The sequence below is a fragment of the Rhinatrema bivittatum genome, chromosome 2, assembly GCF_901001135.1.
Source record: "Rhinatrema bivittatum chromosome 2, aRhiBiv1.1, whole genome shotgun sequence".
NCBI lineage: Eukaryota > Metazoa > Chordata > Amphibia > Gymnophiona > Rhinatrematidae > Rhinatrema > Rhinatrema bivittatum.
In genome coordinates, this window is record NC_042616.1 from 805582857 (window position 1) to 805609937 (window position 27081).

A 27081-nucleotide genomic window follows, 5' to 3' on the forward strand; every position below is an offset into this window, starting at 1 on the left:
TATTTTGTCTTCATCATCTCCTCTGGAAGGCCATTCCAGGCATTGCCCACCCTCTCTGTGAGAAATATATATATTTTTTTCAAATTCGTCTTTATTGGGTCAAAGGATGAAATGGTTAACAACCATAAAGAGAGTAAGACCGTTAACATTGGTCAATCGACAGTGACCCAAAATTATTTGAACACATTTTCTCCCAACCCATATAGAAGTAACACCCTACAAAAACATAGACAAGCACACCACATTCACACTGCACGGCTTCCCACATTTGCACGCCCATTGAGAACAGCACACCCCTAGAGATAAGTGGGGATAAGCAGCATGAGAAGCCAATCATTCTGTGTCTTATGCAGGAACCTGATGGATTCTATTCCAGCAGAGAGAATAGCCCTTAAGGGCACAGAAGGCCTTGTGGGATGCCAAGTCTCTTTTCCAAAAAGATTCAAAGCGTTGGTTTTGAGCTGTCCTTCCTGGAGTTTTATTTTGTGACCCCCCCCCCCCCCCCCTAGTTCTAATGATTTCTTTCCAATGGGAAAGGTTTGTCAATTGTGCATCGCCAAAACCTTTCAGGTATCTGAATGTCTGTATCATATTTCCCCTGCATCTTTTCTCTTCCAGGGTATAAATATTCAGATCATTCAGCTTCTCCTCATAGGTCTTCTCATACAGACCCCACACCATTTTGATCACTCTTCTCTGGAACACTTCTATCCTTATTTTGTATCTCTTGAGATATGGACTCCAGAATTGAACAGAGTACTCCAAATGAGGCCTCACCAAGGACCTGTACAAAGGAAATATCACCTACTTTTTCTTACTGGTTATTCCTCTTTCTATGCAGCCCAGCATTCTTTTGCCTTTAGCTGTTGCCTTGTCACATTGCTTTGCCATCTCCAGACACTATTAACCCAAGATCTCTCTCTCTTGGTCCATGCACATCAATTTTTCATCCCCCATCACATACAGCTCTTTAGGATTGCCGCACCCCAGATGCATGACTCTGCACTTCTTGGCATTGAATCCCAGCTGCCAAATCTTCAACCACTCATTCAGCTTTTCTTAAATCTCTTTTCATGTTCTCTACTCCTTCAGGCATGTCCATTCTATTGCAGATCTTAGTATTATCAGCAGATAAGACAAACTTTACCTTCCGCAATATCGCTCACAAAGATATTGAACAGAACAGGTCCCAAAACCAAACCCTTGGCACCATACGTAACACTGTTTTCTCTTCAGAGTATGTTCCATTTACCATTACACTCTGTCTTCTGTTAGTCAACCAGTCTGTACTCTACGCCCAACACCTTTGCACTCACTCCCAAACTTTTCATTTTATTCTCAAGCCTCCTGTGTGGGATTGTATCAAAAGTAGATCACATTGAATGTTCTTCCTCAATCCAATTCTCTAGTTGCCCAGTCAAAAATCAATCATGAGGAGGAAATAACGTCATCAGGGTGAACAGTGGCATGAATGCAAGCTCCCTCACCAGGTTATAAGATCTAAGCTAAAATAAAAGCATCCTTACCTGCAAATTGCTGAATCCACCTCCTAATCCAGTGGTTCTCAACCTTTTTTCGCCCGGGACACATCTGACAGATGGTTCTCACATGCATGACACACTGAACATGTGACCATCACGGGGAAAAATGTAAATATACATTCTACATCCTGAGGAACCCCCTCGACACCCAAAAATGGGTACAGAGCAGAACTAGGGCATTACCCATATAACTCGCCATACGAAAAAGATATTCTGGTTCTGATGACATCTCAGTAAAAGCAAAACAAACTCGCTTTACTGGCAGGCACAATACCCCTCCTTATGAAAAGACAGTAATTTACCACTACAAATATTTAACCAGGCCCTAAACACTAATACACCTCCTATTAGGAAAACAGAGCAAGCCAAGCTGCTATAGATAGATACCCACTTAGAAATAATTGTAAAACTGTACTAATAAATGTTACAAAACAGCTGCTGAACAGAATAATAATATCCAACAATTAAAAACTCATAAAAATTATTAAAAATTGTCCAAATATCAATAAAATATTTCAAAACAGACACATCACATAATACCCAATAATTAAAATGGCAGTCAATCAAGAAAAAATAAATTTAAGAAGCCACCTTTACTTACCCTCTCCAGCAACTCTCCTACTCCTTTCCCTTGCAGGCCAATAGCCTTCACCAGAAGCAGCAGTGGCTGCTGAAGCTCTGTCCTCACAGGCCTCTTCCTTAGGGCCCACAACCAGTCCCTGTCGTACACAGTCTCTCTTCCTCACACTCGCACACAGACACCAGTCACCTCGCTGACCAGTCTGTCTCTCTCTCTCTCTGTGTCTCTCTCTCTCATGTCATCTTCCTGACCAGTCTGTCTCTCAATCACACACAAATGCTCTTGCTCCCATTCTACCACAAAGCTGCCCCTCACGCACCCAGGCATCCATTTGCATACGAGCAAAATTTAAAGCCAGGACGGGGCATGTCTCTGCTGGTAATTTTTAACCAAACCTTCATGTTTTAAAGCTGGTTTTCTTTTTCTTTTTTTACTTCACAAAATTCTGTCACAGGAGAGCAGAGCTCCGTGTGCTAACGGCCACGCAGAAAAAAAAACTGACTGAGGAGCCTTAGGTAAATCAGAGAAGATATAAGAGGGAGCACCTAGCTGAAAGACTTTGCTAGACTTAGAGAGCTCCACCACCTAGTGGCACGGAAGACGTACCCAGCATGGCTAATTCAGCCGTGAAAAAGCGATTTACCCAGTTTTACACGGACCTTTGCCTAACACCGTTCAAGAGCTAGAAACATTTAGCTCAGTGGCCACATTTCGTATTAACTGGGATGACCAAAATTCTAAACATTACAGTTCCTCCTGTAGAGACATAGGCTCTCAAAAATCACATGCCGTTCAAATGGGCCAATTCCAAAATTAAATATTTAGGGATCTATATAAGTGCTCAGGAAGACCTCTTTAATATAAATTATACACCTCTCATGGCAAAATTAGGCAAGGATATGGAATAGGTACCACATCTTGGCTAGGGCGCATAGCGACAATAAAAATGAATGTATTGCCTCGTATTACATACTTATTTCAGACCCATCCAATCAATGTGCCAGTGAAGACACTAAAAGCTTGGTAAACCAAACTACTGAACTTTATTTGGGGTGGCAAATGCCCAAGAGTAGCTGGAAGGGTTTTATATTTACCCAGACCCAGGGTAGGCTTGGGTGTACCGAACCTATTGTGGTACCACGCAGCCACACATTTGAGAGCGATTATTATCTAGCATAGCAAGGATAAAAACAAGTCAGGGGTTGCTCTGTTACAATTCTTGGTAGGGACACAATCATTATCCTCCTTTATTTGGCAACCTAAGAGGTCCAGACAACTACCTACCCAGATCCCACCATCACTGACGGCTGTTCTTGAGGAATGGGATAAATGGAAGACTTCCCTGGTGGGGACGAGGGAATACCATTATAGCATCTCCCTTCTTTGTGATCCGCAATTTACCCCAGGGAACACAAATCCTGCTTTCAAACAGTGGCAGTCTCTAGGGATCACGCGATGGGAGCATGTCTGGAACCTTGATGGGTTATTAAGCTTTCCAGAACTACAAGCTGAATATGGCTTTCCTGACCGGGCACTATTCAATAAGAACATAAGAAATTGCCATGTTGGGTCAGACTATCAAGCCCAGCATCCTGTTTCCAACAGAGGCCAAACCAGGCCAGATGGATCACCTGGCAATTACCCAAACACTAAGAAGATCCCATGCTACTGATGCAATTAATAGCAGTGGCAGTGGCTATTCCCTAAGTAAACTTGATTAATAGCAGTTAATGGATTTCTCCTCCAAGAACTTATCCAATCCTTTTTTAAACACAGCTACACTAACTGCACTAACCACATCCTCTGGCAACAAATTCCAGAGCTTAATTGTGCATCGAGTGAAAAGAATTTTCTCCAATTAGTCTTAAATGTGCTACTTTCTAACTTCATGGAATGCCCCCTAGTCCTTCTATTATTCGAAAGTGTAAATAACAGTCACATCTACTCATTCAAGACCTCTCATGATCTCATTCAAGATCTCTCATGATCATATCCTCCCCTCAACCATCTCTTCTCCAAGCTGAACAGTCCTAACCTCTTCAGCCTTTCCTTTTCCTCCCCTACATACAACTACGTCATTTTGCAAAACAAATCAAGATCCACGAACAACTTGGGGGAATCCCATATTTTGATTCCTTAGGCAGACAAGCAAGACCCCGTAAAGGGCAGAATATCTAAAATTTACTATTTTTTAAATAAAGACCTGATCCCTAAGCCAGCCTATATTAAAAGCTGGAAGCAGGACCTCCACAAAGGTTTCACCACAGAACAATGGCTGGCCATATATGCTAATGTCGCCAAGGGGCTACTATCCTCCCAATTGATCGAAAACAGCTACAAAGACTTATTTAGATGGTATTTAACACCAGCACGCCTGCATGCATTTAATACTAAGCTTCCCCAAATTTGTCATGCCATAGCTTCCTCTATGCACCTTTGGTGGGAGTGTCCTATCATACAAAACTATTGGAGAGCGTTACGGGACTGGATAGGACAGATGTTCCACAAGCAAATAGTGATACACCCGTAGAATGCTTTATTACATGTCCTGATGGTTCATATAGGGAAATATGAACAATCTTTGAGAGCTTTATGTGTAGTGGCTAAGCAAGCTATAGCATTTCATTGGAAAATGCCACTAGCACCCACCATAACTTATGCTCATAATACGTAGAGATGCTCTACTTTATCTTATAAGATTTCTGCTAATCTACATAAATATGTACTGAAATTTAATCGTATCTGGTCGCCCTACGTACTATGGAAACAACATATAAGTGAGGAAGTTTAATGGTCATAGACTAGGGGATACCTACTGGGGGAAAGGAGAAATCATTGTACACTACAGCAGAACAATGTTGTTTTGATTATAGCCCATTCACTATCCTCTGTGTATGCTATTTCATTTGATTTTTAATGCATTTTGTTATACTGTATTTTCTCAGGTTGATGCTGTTATAGGAGGGATGGGGGAGGGTTAGGGGTTAATGAGAAGGACTACAGACATGGGATACTAACATCCCCTCTGTACAAAGATGTTCATGAAACAAACTGTTATGTTGGTATTCTGTATATGCTTACTGTGAAAATAATAAACTTTGAATATTAAAAAAAAAAAAAAATCAGATTTGTCTGACAGGACCTTGCCTTGGTGAATCCATGCTGCCTCAGATCCAGCAACCCACCAGATTGTAGGTAGTTCACTATTCTTTCTTTCAGCAGAGTCTCCATTAGTTTTCCCACCAGTGAGGTGGTGGTTTCCAGTCACTCTTGTGAAATGGGACCACTACCGCTCTTCTCTAATCCTGTGGCACCATGCCCGTTTCCAGGGATCTATTGAACCGGCCCTTCAGCAGACCTGCCAGCACATTTCTGAAGTCTCTCAGTATCCTGGGGTGGCCTTGTTCACTTTCAGTTTGCTTAGCTCCTCCCATAAATTCTCTTCTGTAAATGGAGTTTCATCTACTTCATGCCCATCTACGGTCTTAACTAGCAACTGTCCTTTTCCAGAGTCTTTTTTAGTGAATACAGAACTGAAGTATTTACTATTTCTGCCATTTCTTTGTCACTCTCTACACATTGCTCTTTGTCACCTTTCAATGGCACGATACCACTTCTGAACTCCCTTTGACTGATAGATCTGAAAAATGTCTCCTCGCTTTACTTGTTTGGCCATCCTTTCTTCTGTTTGACCTTTCCTTATTTCTTTCTTTGTCTCCCTCAGTTTTGACAGATATTATTCTCTTCTTTTTTTTTTTGGGATCGTTTATACTTCTTGAACATTATTCTTTTTTCAGCCACCTCCTTAGAGAACCAGATCAGTTTCTTTTCCTCATACTCAGGTTTACTTTTCTAACACACAGATTTGTTGCCTTTTCAATAGCTCCTTTTAACTTGTCCCACTGTTGTACCTCACCCATTTTCTCCCAGACATCCAGATACTTCCCCATTTTGACACAGTCCATACTTTTGTAATTCAAAACTCGGGTCTTTATTTTATTTATTTATTTAACTCTTTTCTATACCGACCTTCATGGTTAGAACCATATCAGATCGGTTTACACAGAACGGGGTAAACTGTAACGAAGAACAATCGTTTAACAGAAGAAGCAAAAGTTACATTCAACAAGGAGGTTAAACTTGGAAGCTTAGGCAGCCGGAAAAAAAGGCCAGAGAGGGCAGTTAACTATGAACATGATACAAATGAGGGTTTGGGATAGTGCTAGACTAGGTGCTTAGAAGAGGTACGAGGTTTCATAGCTCGTGAGGAGTGGCTAGGCCAAATTAGTATGAATCTGGAGTGTATGAGAAGGCTTGGTGGAAAAGCCAAGTCTTGAGTTTTTTCCTAAATGTTAGATGGCATGGTTCCAGTCTGAAGTCTGAGGGGATGTTGTTCCAAGTAGCTGGGCCTGCTGTTGAGAAGGCTCGGTCTTTGGTCGTGGTGAGGCGTGTGGCTTTGGTTGGAGGGGCTTGCAGAGTTCCTTTGTAGGTTTCTCTAATCGGTCTGGTGGAGGTGTGGAGTTTGAAGGGGATTTCGAGGTCGAGCTGAAGATGATTGTGGATGAATTTGTGTATTATGGTAAGTGATTTGTGTAGGATTCTGTAGTTAACTGGTAACCAGTGTAAGTTTTGGAGGATTGGTGAGATGTGTTCTCCACGGTTGGTGTTGGTCAGAAATCTCGCCGCAGCGTTCTGTATTATCTGTAGCGGTTTGGTGGTGGAGCTGGGGAGTCCTAGGAAAAGAGCACTGCAGTGGTCTTATCTACTCTAGACTAGTCACACAAGATCTCTATCTTGTGTGACTTCTGTCCTGTTTACAAAATCGAACCGCACCATCTGATCATTGGTGCTCAGGTGAACCTCTACCACAACATTAGAGACATTACCACCCTTAGTGAACACTAGATCGAGTATTACGCTGTCTCTCTTGGGTTTTATTACCATTTTGAGGGGCATCCACTATCTCTCTGCGTCTTGCAGATTCTGGAAAAAGGATATTCGAATCTACATCAAGCAGATTTAAAATCTACAACAACTAACATTTCGCACTTCTTTCCCACCTTTTGGATATATTCAGTGAGTTCACTGTCCAGTTCTTCTGTTTGAGTCAGTGGCCTGTAGATCACACCAGAAAAAATGGAAGCACTGTGTTCTTTTTTTAGGACAGTACATAATGCTTCTTCTCTATCTCATGTCCTTTAAGAACATAAGAAATTGCCATGCTGGGTCAGATCAAGGGTCCTTCAAGCCCAGCATCCTGTTTCCAACAGAGGCCAAACCAGGCCACAAGAACCTGGCAAGTACCCAAACACCAAGAAGATCCCATGCTACTGATGCAATTAATAGCAGAGGCTATTCCCTAATTAAACTTGATTAATAGCAGTTAATGGATTTCTCCTCCAAGAACTTATCCAAACCTTTTTTTGAACCCAGCTACACTAACTGCACTAACCACATCCTCTGGCAACAAATTCCAGAGCTTTATTGTGCGTTGAGTGAAAAAGAATTTTCTCCGATTAGTCTTAAATGTGCCACTTGCTAACTTCATGGAATGCCCCCTAGTCCTTATATTATCCGAAAGTGTAAATAACTGATTCTCATCTACTCGTTCAAGACCTCTCATGATCTTAAAGACCTCTATCATATCCCCCCTCAGTTGCTTGTATATTGTGTTTGACATAGAGCTACTCCCTCTTTTCTGTTCTCTGTCCTTCTCTGTCATCTATAGGGTAAAATCACAGGTGTGGGTACTGGGTATGAGATGTGGAGTACGGTGGTAGGAGGCAGGGGAGAAGTGGGAGTGGGTTCAGAGTCAAGCAGAAAGCTTTATATATGTGGATGCTTATAATTGCTGAATAGGAAATGGGGTCTGGAATTGCAATTGGGGTAGGTCAAGATAGCTGGAACCCCTAATAATAGGGGCTAGGAGGGGTACAATGATATGCTTTGGGGATGGATGAGTTTGTGTTGTGGGGGTTAGTTGTATTCAGGATTTATAATAATTGTACTGGGTATTGTTTTGGATCTCTGTATAGTAAAACACCTGGAGATTTTTATAATGTCAGGCACTATATCAAATGAGGGATGCTGAATTTTGATCAAATCTGGTCTTTTAGGGCAGTCACACGCAAGAAAGCATGTGACTTATGAGGTGACTACATAACACATTTATTATAGAACAGTAGCTGGCTGTCCTATTGATACTATTGTCCATCGCAGCTTTTTATACATAGATAAGAAAGCACAATTCGCCAAAAGAAGTTGTCTCACTGCAGTACGTGACTCATTGCAAACAAGAGCCATTCATGGGGTTTTCAGCCTTTGTAATGAATAATGACAGAGAGCTGGAGCCTGCTGAGTGACACTGTCGTCAGGAGACCTCTGTGCAGCACCGCTTTTGTGATGCAAAAGATGCATTAAATGTCTCATGGCAAAAAAATTCAAAACATCTTTATTCATTTGCTAGCAAAGGACTCCAAAATGCTTCTGTTCTTAAAGAACCAAATCTGCTGCAACCCACCACTCTGCTCTATTTAGTAAATTGGAGCTGTGAGGTGTCAAATACTCATGTTTAACACAGAAATGCGCTCGGGATGGTGCAACTCCTGCTTACTAAGCACAAAATTAATGATCAACGTGAGAACAAATGAAATTGAGCTCAAAGTTTAAAAACTTTGTCTCCTAAATGAAAATCTTTAAATATGGAAAGATTTTGATAAAAACTATTTTTTTTTGTGTGTGTGTATATATTAAAAATGCGAATTTATGAAAATGCACCACAGTCTGAAACTGTGCTGCAGACTTTTCTAAAGCTTGCCATGCTGGGTCAGACCAAGGATCCATCAAGCCCGATATCCTATTTCCAACAGTGACCAAGTCAGGTCACAAGTAGCTGGCAAGTATTCCAGGGATAGATAGATACCAAGCTGCTTATTCCAAGAATAAGCAGTGGATTTCTGCAACTCTCCCTTAATTGTTAATGGACTTTTCCTCCAGGAACTTGTCCAAACCTTTTTTAAAAAAGCAGCTACACTAACAGCTTTCACCACATCATCTGGCAACAAATTCCAAAGCTTATTATGTGTTGAGTAAAAAAAAAATATTCTTATTAGTTTTAAATGTATTACCCAGTAACTTCATTGTGTGTCGCCTAGTCTGTGTACTTTTTGAAAAGAATAAACAACTGATTGTTTACTCGTACCATTCCACTCATTCTTTTATAGACCTCTATCATATCTCTTCTCCAAGCTGAAGAGTCCTAACCTCTTTAGCCTTTCTTCATAGGAGAATTGTTCTGTCCCCTTTATCATCTTGGTTGCCCTTCTCTGTATCTTTTCTAATTTTGCTGTATCTTGAGATGTGATCACAACTGAACGCAATACTCAAGATGAGGTCGCACCATGGAGCGATACAGAGGCATTATGATATTTTCTTTTTTATTCTCCATTCTTTTCCTAATAATCCTTAGCATTCTGTTTGCTTTCTGTTGTAGCTATAATTTGGGTTACTCTTCCCTAAGTGCATCACTTTGAGCTTGTCTACTTTAAATTTCATTTGCCATTAGCATGCCCAGTCTCCCAGTTTTGCGAAGTCCTCTTGCAATTACGCACAATTGTCTTGTGATTTGACAACTTTGACTAATTTTGTATCATCGGCAATGTGATCATCTCACTCGTTCCCATTTCCAGGTCATTTTTAAATATATTGAAAAGCATCGATCCCAGAACAGATCCCTGGGGCACTGCACTATTCACCTTTTTCCATTGGGAAGATTTACCATTTAGCCCTACTCTCTGTTTTCTATCTTTTAACCAGTTGGCAGTTCACAATAGGACACTGCCACTTATCCCATGACTTTCTAATTTCATAAGAAGTCTCTCATGAGGGACTTTGTCAAATGCTTTTTGAAAATCCAGATACAGTGTATCAGTTGTCTCATCTTTATCCACGTTTGTTTACACCTTCAAAAAAATGTAGCAAATTTATGAGGTAAGTCTTTCCTTGGCTAAATCCATGTTGGTTTTGTCCCATTAAACTATATGTTCAGAAGTTTTGTTCTTTGATAGTTTCTATCATTTTGCCTGGCACAGATGTCAGACTCGATGGTCTGTAGTTTCCTGGATCACCCCTTGATCCCTTTTTAAAAATTGGATTTACATTGGCAACCTTCCAGTCTTCTGGTACCATAGATGATGTTACTGATAGTTTACAGATTTCTAATAGCAGGTTCACAATTTCATTTCTCAGGTCTTTCAGCATTCTGAGATGTATACTATCTGGTCCAGGTGATTTACTATTCTTTAGTTTGTCAATTTGCCTTAGAACATCTTTCAGGTTCACTGAGATTTTGTTTCAGTTCATTTGAATCATCACCTTTGAATATCATTTCTGACATGGTTATAGCTCTTACATCTTCCTCAGTGAATACTCATTTAGTCTCTCTGCTATGGCTTTGTCATCCCTATAAGTGCTCCTTTTACCCCTTGATCATCTAGTGGTCCAACTGACTCCCTTACAGGGTTTTTAACTTGAATGTACATGAAAAAGTTTGTTTTTACTTCCATGGCAAGCTTCTTTGCCTTCCTTATCGATGCTTTGCATCTGACTTACCAGTGCTTATGCTGTTTCGTGTTGTCTTCATTTGGATCCTTTTTCCATTTCTTGTTTGTTTAGAACATCTCTCATCTCACCTTTCAACCATGCTGATGGTGGTTTAGCCTTCTTTCCACTTTTGTAATGTGTGGAATACATCTGTTCTGGGCTTCCAAGATGCAGTTGCTCCTTTCAGTTCTTTCCTAACCATTTTCCTTATCAGTCACTTTTTTTGAAAGTTAAATGCAGTCATCGTAGATTTCATTTTTGCACTCCCTCCAGTTAAGTCAAATTTGATAATGCGATCAATCCTTGCCACAGAATCTTATCGGGAAGTGTAATAGGGACCGTGGGCTTTGCTTATTTTTATGCAGTTGTCTATAACTGCATAAAGAATTTGAAACGGAACAACTTTAGAAGCATTTGTAATTGATGTGTTGCGGATATTGTTGCTTACTCTGTGTATTTCAGAAGTTCCGCACAGTATTCAGAGGATGCAGCTTTGTCACTGACACTGAGGCACCATCTGTGTTTCATTTTATGCAGAATTACTGTTAGCAGATGTGTGGGAATGGTGATAGCTCATATTGTGCACCCTTTTAATCACCTGAGCTTTTTTTTTTTTCATCCACTACTTGCCTACTTGCCTCTGATCTGAGGGGAGGGGAGACACAATGCGAAAAGCTGAGCATTAAAACTGTGCTGGTATGGATGGGTCGTGTGTTTTTTAAGAAAAGGATTTTAAGCTTGTGAGGGTGGTATGCTCTGTGGTTGTCCACTATTGGTTTCTAGTGGGTAGGTAGATGAGAGTGATGTGTGTGTGTGTGTTTTTTTCTGGTGAATATTGGGCACATGGTGTGGGGTGTATCTTCCGTGGACTATTATGCTTGCGGTGGGTTTGGGGTGTGGCTGTGTGTGTGTGTGTGTGTGTGTGGGGGGGGGTTGTGTGAAGTTAAGTGGGCGGTGTGATGTGTGCAGTGAAAGACAAATAGAAGAATACCAGGAAGTGATTCTCTGCAGGTTTTGTACTCTTCCTTCAGTTTCCTGTTCTCAAGGGTGGTATGGGTACAGGGTTATTCTGTGGGGGGAGTGTGGGTTGAGAGGGTGCTCTAGGCCTAGGCGACTCTGAGGATTTCTTTGCACCTTCAGGGGGCACAGAAAGGGGTGTGCCCTTTGGTGCAGCCTTTTCAGCTGCTGGCTCTCCAGCCCTTTGAGATGACCTCAATGGGGGATGGATTGGAGGAGTGAGTCTCCATCAGGTGGCAGTGGCAGAATTGGTGTAGGTGGGGGGGAAGGGGGGTCTTTATTCACCCACTGTCTTGAGTGCAGGGAAAAGGGCTGGGTAATGTCCAGCCGCTAGCTGCACAGCCCCTAGTGATGACCAGGTGCTGGGCAGCCAGCTTGGAATTTACTACTATTAATGGACTCTGTACTATTAACACTGAATCTCTACTCTATCATTCTTTGAACTCTTTGTTGGAAAAGCATGCCATAAATGATGAAAGGGGCCTGCCTCCTTGGAGGTATCTAAATCTCTCATATCGCCCCTTTCCCTCCAGGATATGCATGTTTAAATCTCTGTCCCCCATATGCTTTATTATGAAGACTGTTGACCATTTTAGTAGCTGCCCTCTGGGCCAACTCTATCTGGTTTATATCTTTTTGGAGATGTGGCCTCCAGAATTGAACCCAATGCCTCTATTTAAGTCTCTGGTGAGACCTCATTTAGAGTGCTATCACCTCCTTCTTCCTTCTGGCTATTCCTCCTGCTCTACACTCCAGTATCCTTGCTTTTGCCTTTACCTTGTCGACATGTTCTGATATCTTAAGATCATCAGATATGTTCACTCTCAGATCCTGTTTTCATTCACCCCTTATACTGTACTGTTCCCTTGGGTTTTTGCAACCCAAATTCACAACCCTGAATTTTTTATAATTAAATCTTAGCTGCCAGATTCTAGACCAGTTGTTCCCAACCCTGTCCTGGGGACCCCCCAGCCAGTTGGGTTTTCAGAATATACACAATGGGGTAGATTTTCAAACAGTGCGATTTGGCGTACTTTTGCTGGCGCATCAGGCGCAAGCAAAAGTACGCGGGATTTTAGTAGATACGCGCGTAGCCGTGCGTATCTACTAAAATCCTGGATCGGTGTGCGCAAGGCTATCGATTTTGTATAGCCGGCGCGTGCCGAGCCGCGCAGCCTACCCCCGTTCCCTCTGAGGCCGCTCCGAAATCGGAGCAGCCTCGGAGGGAACTTTCTTTTGCCCTCCCCTCACCTTCCCCTACCTAACCCACCCGTCCGGCCCTGTCTAAACCCCCCCCCTTACCTTTGTTGGGGGATTTACGCCTCCCGGAGGGAGACGTAAATCCCCGAGCGCCAGCGGGCCGCTAGCGCGCCGGGACGCAACCTGGGGGCGGGTACGGAGGGTGCGGCCACGCCCCCGGACCGCCCCGGGCCATAACCACGCCCCCGGGCCTGCCCCCAAAACTCTGCCGACACGCCCCGAAAATGGCGCGGCACTCTGCCCCGCCCCCGACACGCCCCCCTCCGAAAACCCCGGGACTTACGCGAGTCCTGGGGCTCTGCGTGCACCGGTAGGCCTATGTAAAATAAGCTCACCGGCGCGCAGGGCCCTGCTCGCCTAAATCCGCCCGGATTTGGGTGGATTTAGGCGAGCAAGGCTCTTAAAATCCGCCCCAATGAATATGCATGAGAGAAAATGTGCATGCACATTTTCTTTCATGCATATTCATTGTAGATATCCTGAAAACCCGACTGGCTGGGGGGTGCCCAGGACAGGATTGGGAACCACTGCTCTAGACCATACCTTAAACTTCACTAGATGCCCTCTTCATGTTTTTCACGCTTTCCAGGATAGGATGTTTGCCTGTTGCAGATTTAATCTGCTAAAAGGCAAAACTTTCCAGATAGCTCTTCCACACTATCACTAACAAAAATGTTGACAAGAACCTGACTGATTTCCTGTAGCACATCACTGGTAATCCCCCCCTCCCCTTTATTTAGAGACTTTTACTATATAGCTGTCTTCAATTACAGTCAATTTTAAGCAGTTAACAAATATGTGAAAGTATAATATAAAACAAATAAAATCCAAATACCCAAGAAGCATTTCAGAGCACAGTATCTTCATTCATGTAGAAAGAATAAGCCTCTTAACTTTGTTTCAAATGTCATTTAAAAAAAAAAAAAAAAAAAAAAAAAAAAGCTTTAACCTGCTTCTGAATTTACTCCTGGGGGAATTCTGCGCAGAATTTGGAGGAAGGCCTGGTGGGCCACAAGCAGACCCCCATCCTGCTTACAGCGGAAGATCAGGATGGCTGCCGGGCGGCGAGTGAAGCCCATCCCATTCGCGGCGAAGATAGGCAGGCCCAGCATGACAGGCAAGGAAGCAGTGCTCGTGAGCCCGTGAGAAGAAGTGTGCTGTGAGGTGTCTGTGTATGTGTGTGAGAGGGGAACCTATGTGAGGGAGTGTACAGGAGAGGAGAGATTGGGGGCCGATATACCCGTGGCAAAACAGGCACTAGTTATGAGTGCGGGTTTTGATCATCGTGCATGGCTGAAGCTGGCGCCTCCGTAGGTTGTAAAAAAAACAAACCAATTTCTGCAAAGTGTGGTGTCTTTCTCAGGTAAGAGTAGTCAGGGAGAGCAGATGGGGCAGGAGGAGAGAGGTATGCAAGTGTTTGAGGGTGCAGCTGGGGGTGGGAGTGAAGGGAAAAGAAGGCAGGTGGAGGAGATAGAGCACAGGGTGGGGGAGGGGGAGTGTGTGATGGGAGATGGAGTATTGGCCAGGGAGGGTAGGGAGCCCACTGCAGGCTGGTCCCAGTAATTCAGAGCAGAAAAGGTGGCAGAGAAGCACGCTTGTCAGATGAAGAAAAGGACCTGCTTGCCGGCAAGGTGTGAACTACCGTTCACTCTTTGAACAAGACATCCACAAGGTTAAAGAAAAAAAATATGGGAGAGTATATCCAAAGGTGTAAGCAGCCTGTCTGTGCAAACAGGCCAGTGGAACAATTAAAGCATCGCTGGCGTGACCCCATATTAACTGTAAAAGCCAAGGTGGCCCAGATAGAAAGGTCACCATGCGAGGTTCAGCTTACAGAAGTAGAAGATCTGATTAATGGCCACTCTACAAAGGGGCTTTATCACAGGAGTCCATGCAGGAGAGATTGACACACACGTGCAGACGGAGGCTGTGGATGTAGCATAGAGACTGAGGAGACTGCTGTAGAAGAGATAGGAGCAGAGGAAGAAAATTCAGTCATTGCAGCAGATGGGCAGCAGGAAGAATTGATAATGTTTTAGTGAGCCCATGGGTTACTCGCAAGAGGTCAGTGATAATGTTCAGCTAAGTTTACCTTGTGTTGAGAGATCGTGCAGCTCTGGGGGCGGCAGGTCCCCTGACGTTGAAGAGGCCTCTGCTGGCAATGAGGAGGGGATAACATGTGAAACGCCATGCATATCCATGGATGCCTTTGCGGAGAACCTGGCAGCTGATCTCATTGCTAGGCAGAAGCAGATTCAGGGCAATATGACAACAGGAATGGAGGGCTATCCAGAATGAGATTAAGCAGCTGTGCAAATAAGTTTGGTCCTCAACCCAGGACCTTCGCATCTTTCTATGTGCTGCAGTCGGGGAGTTGAATGCTACTTTGGAAGCTCAGCAAGCAAAAGTTCAGCCACCCAAAATGACCCCTCTCGCAGAGGTAGAGGCAGAGGCGAGGGAGGATCAGGATAGCAAGAACTAAAAAAAAAAAAAAAAAAAAAAAGTGCATGGTACAAAATCAAAGGCTGTTCCATAAATGTCAACTTCATTGTTCATTGCTGCTGTGTGCGGAGATGGTCAAACAGCTTCCGTACCTCCTTCTGATACTGACGGATCTCATGCCCGCAAGCCTGGTCTCTTCGCAGACAGCTCTACCTTTGCCTGGTCGGTCTCCGCTTGACACTGCTGTACGCTGAGTGGGACCTGAGCGCGGTCCCGGAGGCGGCCCCTGACCAGTTAGATTTTCAGATAATCACAATGATCATGTATGAGATGCTCGTGTATGCAAATCTCTCATGCATATTCAATGTGGCAGTCCTGAAAATCTAGCTGCTTTTACATGTGCCTCCAGGAGAGGGTTGGGGAAACGCCAGGCTAGGGCAGGGCTGGATTTAAAGCGCAGAGCTCATGCTCAAGCAGCCTGGAACTTTGCAAAGCTAGAACAAAAGCTGAGCTGGAACAAGGCAGGCAGTTGTGGAGCACTAGACCAGAAGAGACTTCCACTCTGAGGTGAAGTCGGAGCAAACAAGCTCTGCGGGTTCTCCAAACAGAGGCTGGGTAGCATTCTAGTTGCTAGGAACTTTTTACCTTGCCCTTGACCAATCTCCTTGACTCAGGGTCCCCAGGTTTGCCCCCTGCAGATCCGGCTTTGTACGGCCAACTGGTCTGGAGTCAAAGGCTTTTGTCCCGCCCTTGCCAGCTAACTCTGATTTGGAATCCTTCCGGTAGCTTGACCTGACAGCTTCATTTCCCAGATAAACAACTGTTTTCCAAGCAGATGTTTACCAAGAGCCACACACTCACAAATCATCATCGCTGGGTACATCTGATCTATATCGGTTCTTTTGACTACCGCATCAGGTAGGGCTCTGGAATTCCCATTACTTCCTTTTCCTATGAATGCAAAACGCCAGGCCTCCATGATCATCGCTTTTAGATCAGTGCACTTGTTCTCCTACCCCTTAATGCAAAAACATTCTTTCATAGGCCAGTGTTTCCTAACGCGTTGAAGCCCAAGGCACACCTACATTAACAAAACTTTGCGTAACACACCAAGTTCCACAGAGCAGGCAGTCCAGTCATGAAGAGGACTTGTATGGCCAAAAGAAGAGCTTAGGGAACAGCCAAAAGCCCCACCAGTCTCTCCCAAATTTTAAAAGCAAGGGAGAGAGCAGAAAGAGACTGACGTGAACTCAGCAGAAGGTGCCCCAGTACAGGATAAGGGGGAAGCTGGTGTAGTGCAGGTAACTGGCTCAGTTAATTGCCTTGAGTGCTGCATGTGGTCTCTAGAGCTCCTTCATCGGTGCTGCTCGCCACACTCTGAATAGGTGCATACTGTCCCCATCTCATTCAGTCGTGAGGATAGGGAACTGGAAGGACTCAGAGGAGGGGGAAGATGAGGAAGTGCTGTGTGCACTGTGCACTGCACAAAGCCAGGGCCCAGTTGTCTCTGCCTTGCATGCTCCCCACTAATTGCCATGCTGTAGCTGGGAAGAAGAGGCAGGCACCATGACATAGGTTCTCAAAAAAGAGCTACCACTTGTACCTTTTGTTGCTTCGAGGTACTGAAAGCAGAGCCCAGGAATCTAGCCTGGATCTGAGCATCAGGCAGTGGTAACTTTTCCATGGCACGCTTTTTTAAATTTTATTCTTTTAACAATTCTTATATTCCACAATTGAAAACTATTCCATGGCAGATTACAAATGACACACACACAGTGTAAAGACATACACATCATAATAAACAAACATGGCATATTAAAATAAAACAATACATCAAAAAGTAAAAGCTTGAAAATAAAAAGGCTTTTAAAAACGTCCTGAATTTTAAATCCTCTCATGTGCTGTGAATATCTAATGGAATAGAATTGCATCTCCCAGGGCCGATAATAGATAGCGCCTTACTTAGTTCTACTGTTCTTCAGCCTAGCTACAGATACTTGTGGCACATCAATGTAAATGTTGAAACGCAGAACGTAAAACACATCTGGTTGTGAGATTTCAAAATGAAATCCCCATGTGCGCCTGACATCTCCAGCACCTTTTCCCTGGATGAGAGGGGGACAGTGTTCAAAGGGTTTATTTTTCCATGGCTAAACGAAAGTTTTCCCATTTAATTTCTCTTTAACAGTGGCCCCCAATCTTATGTCGATCCAGGAGTGGCTTTAGTCGTTAGAGCAATGGGCTGAGGCGCAGGGAAACCAAAGTTTAAATCCCGCTCCCCCCATTGTTAGTCCTTCTGATCAAGGTCAAGTTGCTTTGTCTCCCGTTGCCTCAGGTACTTGCGGGCAGATTTTATATGACCGGCGCTCGTAAATTCCAGGCCTTACGCGAATTTTACAAGAGGCCTGGCCACGTGCGTAAAGGCCGGGAAGTGCTCAAGTGCCGGGCCGGGCCTCTTAGAAGGACTGACTGGGGGGCGAGTTCTGGGGGGTGGGGGCAGGCAGGGACAGTGCCCTTGTTCGCTGTTCTAGAGCTTCGCGGCGCGCCAGCCAGGTGAAGTAAGTTGCCCAACAAAGGTTTAAAAATAAATAAATAAATACTTGCATTTAGGGGTTGGGGAGGAGAGGGGAAGGGTAGGGTAGGGGAGTTCTCTCCCAGTCCTCTCCTTAATTGGAGCGGACTGGGAGGGAACTGGGGAAGGCCGGGATGCATCGCCGTGCGGGTATTGCCTAAGTCCTCCCCTCCCCCTTGCACGTGCAGATTATAAAATCCGGTGCACGTGGCCTCCCCCAGATTTTATAACATGCGTGCGCGAACCTTTTAAAATCTACCCCTAAGATTGTAAGCTCTTTTGGGAAGGGACTTGGTGTACCTAATAATGCTGTAAACTGCCTTGAACGTCGTTTGGAAAGACAGCAAGAATTCAGAAGCTTCAAGAAATTTAAATGTAAATATTTACTTATGCGTCATCTTATAAGGCTTGTGATAGACCGTGCACATTTTGGTGGCCTTTACCTGGACCGCCTCTGGTCTGTTTATATCCTTTTAAGGGGGTGCAGGCTCCAGAGCTGAACACAATGTTTTAGGGGAGATTTTGTCCACACCTTGTTCAGCAGCATTATTGCCTTATTTTTTCTGCTAGCTATGCCTTTCCTTATTCTACACCCCCCCTCCCCCCCCCCCCCCACACACACACACACACACACACACACAGTTCCTCTAGCTCTGGCAAACACTTTATCAGACACTATATTACCCCTGTACTGTTCCCTCCGATTTCTGCACCCCCAAGCTTTCCGAGGCCTCTCCTTCTCTGTGTCATCCGCAAAAAGACGAGCCTTTCCCTCTAACCACTCTGCGGTATCACTCGCAAAGATGGTTGAACAGAATCAGGCTGAGAAGAGCTGCAAGGACATGCCTTGGTGCTGGGGGCGCTCTTCACTTTATAGTTACTAGATACATACATAAATATATATATATTTATTTCTTTTTATTATTGTAGAGCCACAGCTAACCAGAGGGTGAAGGAGACGGTCGCTCTGGAACTCAGCTATGTGAACTCTAACCTGCAGCTACTAAAGGAGGAGCTGGAGGAACTGAATAGCTCTATGGATATTTACCAGAATGAGAGGTGAGCAGCTCAAAACCATATGCAAGCAACCGTCTTTCAAAAATGTGTTTGGTTTTTTTTTTTTCAAATGGAAATTATTTTGAATTAAAGAAACATGGGGCATATTTCAACGTTGGAAACTCAGAATTGTACTGAACACTTAAAACAGTTTCTAAGCAAACGGTCCTCACTATGAAGCTCTTTAAAGCTTTGTGTGTATCTTTCTCGCAACTGAATTACGTTTTATTTTGTGCATAAAATGGTTTGTGCCTTGAGCATTTTATAGCCCCCATGGGAGGGACAGTAGATCCAGTAGATCCAGTCACTGCAGAACAGTGTAACATTTACTGCCTGGCTCACGAATGCACTTGCACCAGGGTCCAGAAGGAATCGCAGTCTGTGTGCCGCTCAGTCTGAGAAATGCTGCTGCTGCTGTGTCTGGGTTGCACAGGTGGAAGCAACTGGCCTTAAGGATGGAAGGAAACCCCCTGCTTAGCTGTAGGTAAAAGCTCGGCCTACCTTAGCTCCAGCTGGAGCAGGAAGCCCTGGGAATGGGAGGCGGCTATCGGATAAAAGAGAGAGGCTGGGAAGAAATGTCAAACCAAAAAGAGGTTCTTATCGAAATGTAGGTTTTTAAGACTTGACTGGCTGCTTATGTGCCTCAATGACTGACTGATTTGGGTTGCCCTGATTTGACTTACCCAAATGAGTCACTGAAGTGAAGTGATGCTGGAGTTTCTCCATATCAAGCACTTTCCAGGGTCCTGGCACTGCTGAAACGTATGAGCTGATGTGGCACTGCGCCAACCATCTTGGCGGAAACATAGTTGTAAAAAAAAATAAATAAAAAAAAGTCTCTTCTCCTTTACTATGGAACACCATGCCTTTAGAGATCAGATTACAAAGAGACATCAAAACCTTCAGAAAAAGTTTAAAAACATGGCTCTTTAAACAAGCGTATCACAAAGAGAATGGAGAATAGAACCCAGGGGAGTGTAGGATGCAGACAGTAGAACACCCACACACAACACCCCTAAACATGATGTGTGTATTTTATTTTATTTTATTTTAATTTTTTGTTCACCACCAAAGGATAAGATACAATTATTAATCTATTTTGTACTTAAAACTGATACAGATAGAAATGGACAGGATTTATCACACCCACCAAATAACATCGATCATACAACTATGTTACCGTAACTTGTTGGCACCTGTGTAGTTGATATAATTTAATACATTTAGCAACATTAATATATGTGCCTTATTGTAAACCGTTGTGATGGTATATATCTTAACGACGGTATAGAAAAGATTTTAAATTAAATTAATGGTGTGGCTTTTAGTAAAAGTTAAATAACTTGTAATTCCAAAAGGTATAGGCAGTAAAAGAAAGATTGTATATTATATCAAAATGCTAAAGGAGATGGGAGAAGAAGAAGCGAAACAAGAAACGGAGATAAGCTAGTATAGCGAACTTGATTTACTGAATTCCTGCTGCCATGTCTGATTTTATTGCTTGAATACTCCTGATTAGTGCAGAACAGCTTTTTTTGTTGTAAGGTAGAGATTTCCTCTACTTATTTATGAATTTATGCATTCTTTGCATCTGCCCTCCATTAAGCCAACTCTTTTGAGTAGAATGAGTCTTTCTTTATTCAGATGTTTGGCTTTGTCTTTAAAGCTCAATAGACAGAATGTGATAACTGCTTTTTCAAACTAATTATAGCTCTTAGGAGACCATTTGCTCAACGAATAAGTTTGAATGGACTGAAATGTAGATAGAATTTTCCTCTTATAGTCCACTCAGCATTTCTCTCTTAAGTGTTTGATAATTCTCCGGTGAGAAATGGTGAATGTTAATATGAACCGAAGTAAAATAGATGGCAGAAAAAGATCATATGCCTTATCTAGTCTGCCCACCCACACCAACTGCTCAGTTTTACAATCCCTCAGAGATCCTCTTTGCTTGTCCCATGCTTTCTTGAATTCAGATACTCATTGTCTCCACCACCTCCACGGGGAGGCTGCTCCTTGCACTCGCATCCCTCTGTGTAAAAAAAAAAAAAAGAAATTACTCTCGGGTCTACCCCCTTTTACCCTAATCCTACGACATCTCAAGTAGTTACATAAATTGTGGGGTAAACTTTAAAAGTAATTTGATCTTTCGTGAATTCTGACCCTGAGCTTTTTCTCTGCCTTAAACCTGAGCTTCACGGCCTTGAGTGTGTTAAAGCGAAAGCATGCTATTGGAGGTAAATAGAAAACCTGAGGTGCAGTGCGGTTTTCCAAAGGGCCTGATTTTCAAATGTATGTACTTGCTTAAAATGGGGTTTTACACATGTAAATGCACTTTACCCATGTAAGTGGGCTTTTGAAAATTGCTGTAAGTATATGCCATTGAATTTTCCATAGATTTTACCCTGCATAAAGTGCACTTAGGTGGGTAAATGGCTTTTTAATTTATTTATTTATTTAAGGTTTTTTTATACCGGCATTCATGAACTCGTTCACATCATGTCGGTTTACAGAAAACAGGGGTGCGAAGAATACAACCAAAAAACATAATAAAACGTGATGAAAAGAAGCAGTTACAATTAACAAGGGCTAATGAACTGGGATTGTAAGAAATAAAGAGAGATAGAGAGGGTTAATTATATACAAATGTACAATGTAAATATGGAGTCCAATATATACAGCTTCTGAGCAGAGAAATTATTGGTGGTGCATGTTAGGTGGAGTTCGGGAAGGCTTGCCTGAAAAGCCATGTCTTTAGCCTTTTCCTAAAGGTTAGGAGGCATGGTTCGTTTCTGAGATCTGGAGGGATGGAGTTCCATAATGGTGGTCCTGCTGTGGAAAGGGCTCGGTCTCTTAAGGTGCTGTGCTTAGTGGTTTTCGTGGGTGGAACAATGAGGCATCCTCTGTAGGCTTCCCTGGTTGGTCTTGTGGATTTGTGTAAACAGGGCGGAATTTGTAGGTCGATTATGGTATGTTGGTGAATGATTTTGTATATCAAGGTGATGGATTTATAAATGACTCTGAAATGGATTGGTAACCAGTGGAGGTCTTGTAGAACTGGGGAGATGTGGTCTCTTCTCCTAGTGTTAGTCAGTAGACGGGCTGCTGCGTTTTGAACCATTTGGAGTGGTTTTGTGTATGAGGAGGGGAGGCCAAGTAGAATAGAGCTGCAGTAGTCCAGTTTAGAGAAAATGAGGGCTTGGAGGATGGTTCTGAAGTCTTTGGCATGGAATAGTGGTCTTATCCTTTTTAAGACTTGCAGTTTAAAGAAGCAGTCTTTGGTGGTTTTATTGATGTGGGCTTTGAAGTTCAGTTTATTGTCGATTAGCACACCTAGATCTCTCACATGAGTGGTTTGTAGGTTGGTTGGGAGACAGGCTGTGAGATTGTTGTCAGGAGTTATGAGTAAAACTTCAGTTTTGGCAGAGTTTAGTACCAGGTTTAGGCTGTTGAGGAGGCTTTTGATTTCTTGGTGACAGGATTCCCAGTATTCGAGGGTTTTTGAGTATGTTTCTTTGATGGGTATCAGGATCTGAATGTCGTCTGCATAGAGAAAGTGTATTAAATTGAGGTTGGTAAGAAGTCGGCAGAGTGGTAGAAGGTAAATATTAAAGAGTGTGGGGGATAAAGAGGAACCTTGTGGGACTCCGATGGTCGAGTCTTGGCGTGATGATTCTTTATTATGGATTTTTACCTTGTAGCCTCTGTTGGTTAGAAACGATTTGAACCAGGAGAGCGCTAAACCAGAGATACCTATCGCAGCTAGCTGGTTGATGAGGATAGCGTGATTTACGGTATCGAAAGCTGCTGAAAGGTCCAGAAGGATCAATAGAAAGGATTGTCCTTTGTCTGTACCTAAGATGAGGAGGTCTGTAAGGGAGGTAAGTAGGGATTCAGTGCCCCGATTTTTGTGGAATCCATGTTGTGAGGCGGATAGAATTTTGTTGTCTTCAATGAAGTCCGATAGTTGGGTGTTCACAAGCCTTTCCATAATCTTAGCTATGATAGGAAGATTAGCTATTGGACGGTAGTTGTTGGGGTCTTTTAGGTCCAGGTTGGGTTTTTTTAAAAGTGGTTTGAGTGAGGCTTGTTTGAGGTCTTCTGGGAAGGAACCTTGGGAAAGCGAGCAGTTGATGATGTCCGCTAATGTTTTGGAGATGGTGTCTGGTATTGAGAGGAGAAGTTTTGTGGGTATATGGTCTGCCGGGTGCGAAGATGGTTTCATTCTTCTAAGCATGGTTTGGATTTCGGAGGAAGAAGTAAGTTCAAACATTTCTAGATGAATGTTTTTGATGTGAGGCATTAGAGCTGGTGTTGGGGGGGCGATATTGGAGGGAAGTTGAGTAAGAAGATTCGTGATTTTGTTTTGAAAGAAGAGAGCGAGTTCATCTGCTTTGGCTTGAGCTTGATTACTAGGGCATTCTGGTGAGGGTATTTGAGTGAGGGAGGAAACATAGTTGAATAGAGCTTTCGCGTCAAAGACTAAGTTGTGAATTTTGGAGGCGAAAAAGTCTCTTTTTGATTTGGAGGTGCAGGCCTTGTATTGTTGTAGCGTGAGTTTGTAGGCTGAGAGTGTGCTAGAACTAGGGTTTTTCCGCCAGTTAGATTCCTTTTGTCTTAGATATTGTTTTAGCCTTCTGAGATCGTCGGTGAACCATGGTTGTTTTTTGGAGGCGTCTGGGTGGGATTTTTTTGTTGTTAGAGGGCAGAGCTTGTTGGCTATGTATTCTGTGATAGTATTCCAGGATTGTAAGGCAGTATTGGGATCGGTGAGAACTATAGCAGGAAGGTGTTTGGTTAGCTGATTGGTGAGGTCGTCGGGGTGGCAAGATTTTCTGTAGTTAAAGGAGGGAGTAGTTGTATGAGGGGCAATAGATTTTTCCAGTGAGAATGAGGTAGAAATCAGGGAGTGATCCGACCAGGGTACCTTCATATTTTTTGGTGGGGAAGACGATTTTATGCCTTTGTTGATAAAGATCAGGTCCAACGTATGTCCTGCTTTATGTGTCGGGTTTTTGACTATTTGGGTGAAGCCCATTGCTGAGAATGCTAGTAGTAGATTTTGGCAGCTGGGGGAGGGATCAGGGTTATCCATGTGTAGATTGAAATCTCCTAATATTATTGCTGGTGTGTCCAGGTTGAGGAGTGTTGTGGTTATTTCTATGATGGGTGAGACGTCAGATTCTAAGAGTCCTGGTGGGGCATAGATGAGAAGGATTTGTAGTTGGAGTGATGTGAAGAAGCCAATTTCAAGTTTAGTATCGGAGTGGACTGGATGGTATGAGAATCTGAGGTCTTTTTTTGTTGCAAGAAGGATTCCCCCTCCCTTCTTTTTCAGTCTAGGAAGGGAGAAGATGTCGTAAGTTAGCGTCGGTAGTTGGTTTATTATTGCAGTATCTGTAGGTTTCAGCCAGGTTTCTGTTATTGCGCAAATATCTGGCTTAGCGTCGGTGAGGTAGTCATTGAGGATTAGTGATTTTTTAGTTATAGATTGCGCATTGAATAGCGTTAGTGTGAATAGGGTGAGGCCTAGTAGTTGGGTTATCGGAGCTGTTAAGATTGGGGTGAGTGATTTTAGGTTGCGAAGGTGTACTTGTCTAGTTAGATTTCTTTTCTGTAAGAAACTGTGATGTATGATTGGGATTGAGAATGTTGGATACATTTTAGAGGATTGTTCCATTTTGATTGTGGTGTTGTTATAGATGAAGCTGTATTCGTCTGAGTGGAGTTGTTGAGTGGATGTCGGGTTCCAGGAGAGCAGGTTAGTATAAGAGTGATTGCTGGCGTTTGGAGTGAGGAGAATTCGGCGTTTTAATGAAGGCACATGTGAAGCCGTTTGACTCTGGATGTGTGGTCCTGCTTTGGTTGTTTGAGATTGAGCGTTAGAGGTATTGGTGAGGAATGTCGCTGGCTGACTTGGATGTTGTCTACAGCCCTGGTTCTAGCATGCATGGAGGTCTTGTTGGATTTTAGAGGAACTCCATCCGTCTTCCAATTAGGGTATATGGAGGTAGTATAGGGTGTGCTCAAGGGCTCAAGGGCTCTCAGGGTCTGCACGAAGGGGCACACAAAGGGGCCAGCCCCTTTGTCGTGCTCCTTCGGCGCGCGACGCAGGCGCGCGGCGCCTGGTGAGCTGTAGATTTAAAGGTCCCTCTCGCGGCTTCCGATTGGTCCGCCTGGGTTGTGGGCGGGCTGGACGGCCGAGCGGAGGGGCGGCGTGTAGGAGGAGCGGCGTCGGAGGTGCTCCCGAGGACTTGCCGCGTGGTCTGGGTCCGGGCTCGCCGAGGGTGAGGGAAATTCAAGGGGTGAGGGAAATTGCTACAAATTCACCTATCAGAGGAGGTTTAGAGTGCACTCAGCCATTGCTGTTACGAGTCCAGGCAGATCCTAAAGTACATACCTATCATTATTGGTTCATGATCGAGGCACAGGTGGCTAGTACAAAGGAACCGATGATTTCAATGTGTTATCCACTATGACACCTAGATCTTTCTTGGGTGGTAGCACCTAATATGGAACCTAACATTGTGTAACTATAGCATGGGTTATTTTTCCCTATGCACTTATTCACATTAAATTTCATCTGCCATTTGGATGTCCAATTTTCCAGTCTCACAAGGTCTTCCTGCAATTTATCACAATCTGCTTGTGATTTAACTACTCTGAACAAAAAAGTGAAGCAAATTTGTGAAGCAAGACTTGCCTTGGGTAAAGTCATGCTGACTTTGTTCCATCAGGACTGTATACTAGGATGGCTCTTATTTTTCAACTTTTGAAATTTTTTGCTCCCAACCCCTAATCATGCTCCAATATATGAAAAAGTGCTCCTTGCCAAATTTCAGCTCAATTGAACTATTTTAAGGTGACCCCCCAAAGCCCTTAAAGTTTGATTTCACCAAAACTTTTTTGTATTTCTTTTTCAAACGTTGTTTGGGAAAATAATAGTCGAGCATAATCAAAAGACAATTTTATTTATGACTGTCTTCTTCATACAGTTATTTACATGAAATAAAAATTAGCAAAGATAATGTACAAAAATTGAAACCAAACGAAAAATACATACTTTGCAAAATAATGTCTAAAATGGAAATAATAACAGAATGTTAGGAATTAGGAAGGGAATGGTTAATAAAACAGAAAATGTCATAATGCCTCTATATCACTCCATCGTGAGACCACACCTTGAATACCGTGTACAATTCTGGTCGCTGCATCTCAAAAAAGATATAGTTGCAATGGAGAAGGTACAGAGAAGGGCAACCAAAATGATAAAAGGGATGGAACAGCTCCCCTATAAGGAAAGGCTGAAGAGGTTAGGGCTGTTCAGCTTGGAGAAGAGACAGCTGAGGGGGGATATGATAGAGGTCTTTAAGATCATGAGAGGTCTTGAACGAGTAGATGTGACTCGGTTATTTACACTTTCAAATAATAGAAGGACTAGGGGGCATTCCATGAAGTTAGCAAGTAGCATATTTAAGACTAATCTGAGAATTCTTTTTCACTCAACGCACATTAAAGCTCTGGAATTTGTTGCCAGAGGATGTGGTTAGTGCAGTTAGTGTAGCTGGGTTCAAAAAAGGTTTGGATAAGTTCTTGGAGGAGAAGTCCATTACCTGCTATTAATCAAGTTTACTTAGGGAATAGCCACTGCTATTAATTGCATCAGTAGCATGGGATCTTCTTAGTGTTTGGGTAATTGCCAGGTTCTTGTGGCCTGGTTTGGCCTCTGTTGGAAACAGGATACTGGGCTTGATTGACCCTTGGTCTGACCCAGCATGGCAATTTCTTATGTTCTTAATAAGATTGTTCCATTTCCTCGTAAGTTCTCTTTCTTCTCTCTGTTTCCTTTTCTATGCTTTCCTGGTTTTTTTCTTCATTGGCTTTAAATTTGCAATCAATTCCAGCCATGGAACCTGGTTGTCCTTTTTTGTGTTGCAATCATAAAAACTGCTTATCCTCTTTTTTTCTTAATGATGTTTAACATATTCTCCTATGCAACATCGAATAAATCA

General features: G+C 43.2%; 1 protein-coding gene across 2 annotated transcripts in view; it reads left to right on the plus strand.

Annotated features, from left to right (window-relative positions):
- The window catches only part of RHPN1 (rhophilin Rho GTPase binding protein 1), a 186200-nt gene that overhangs the window by 66657 nt on the left and 92462 nt on the right, over nucleotides 1-27081 (plus strand). For both annotated transcript variants that reach the window (XM_029592174.1, XM_029592175.1), the window contains one exon: nucleotides 18944-19072. In XM_029592174.1, coding sequence (XP_029448034.1) covers nucleotides 18944-19072 — 129 coding nt within the window. The remainder of the gene's footprint in view (nucleotides 1-18943; nucleotides 19073-27081) is intronic.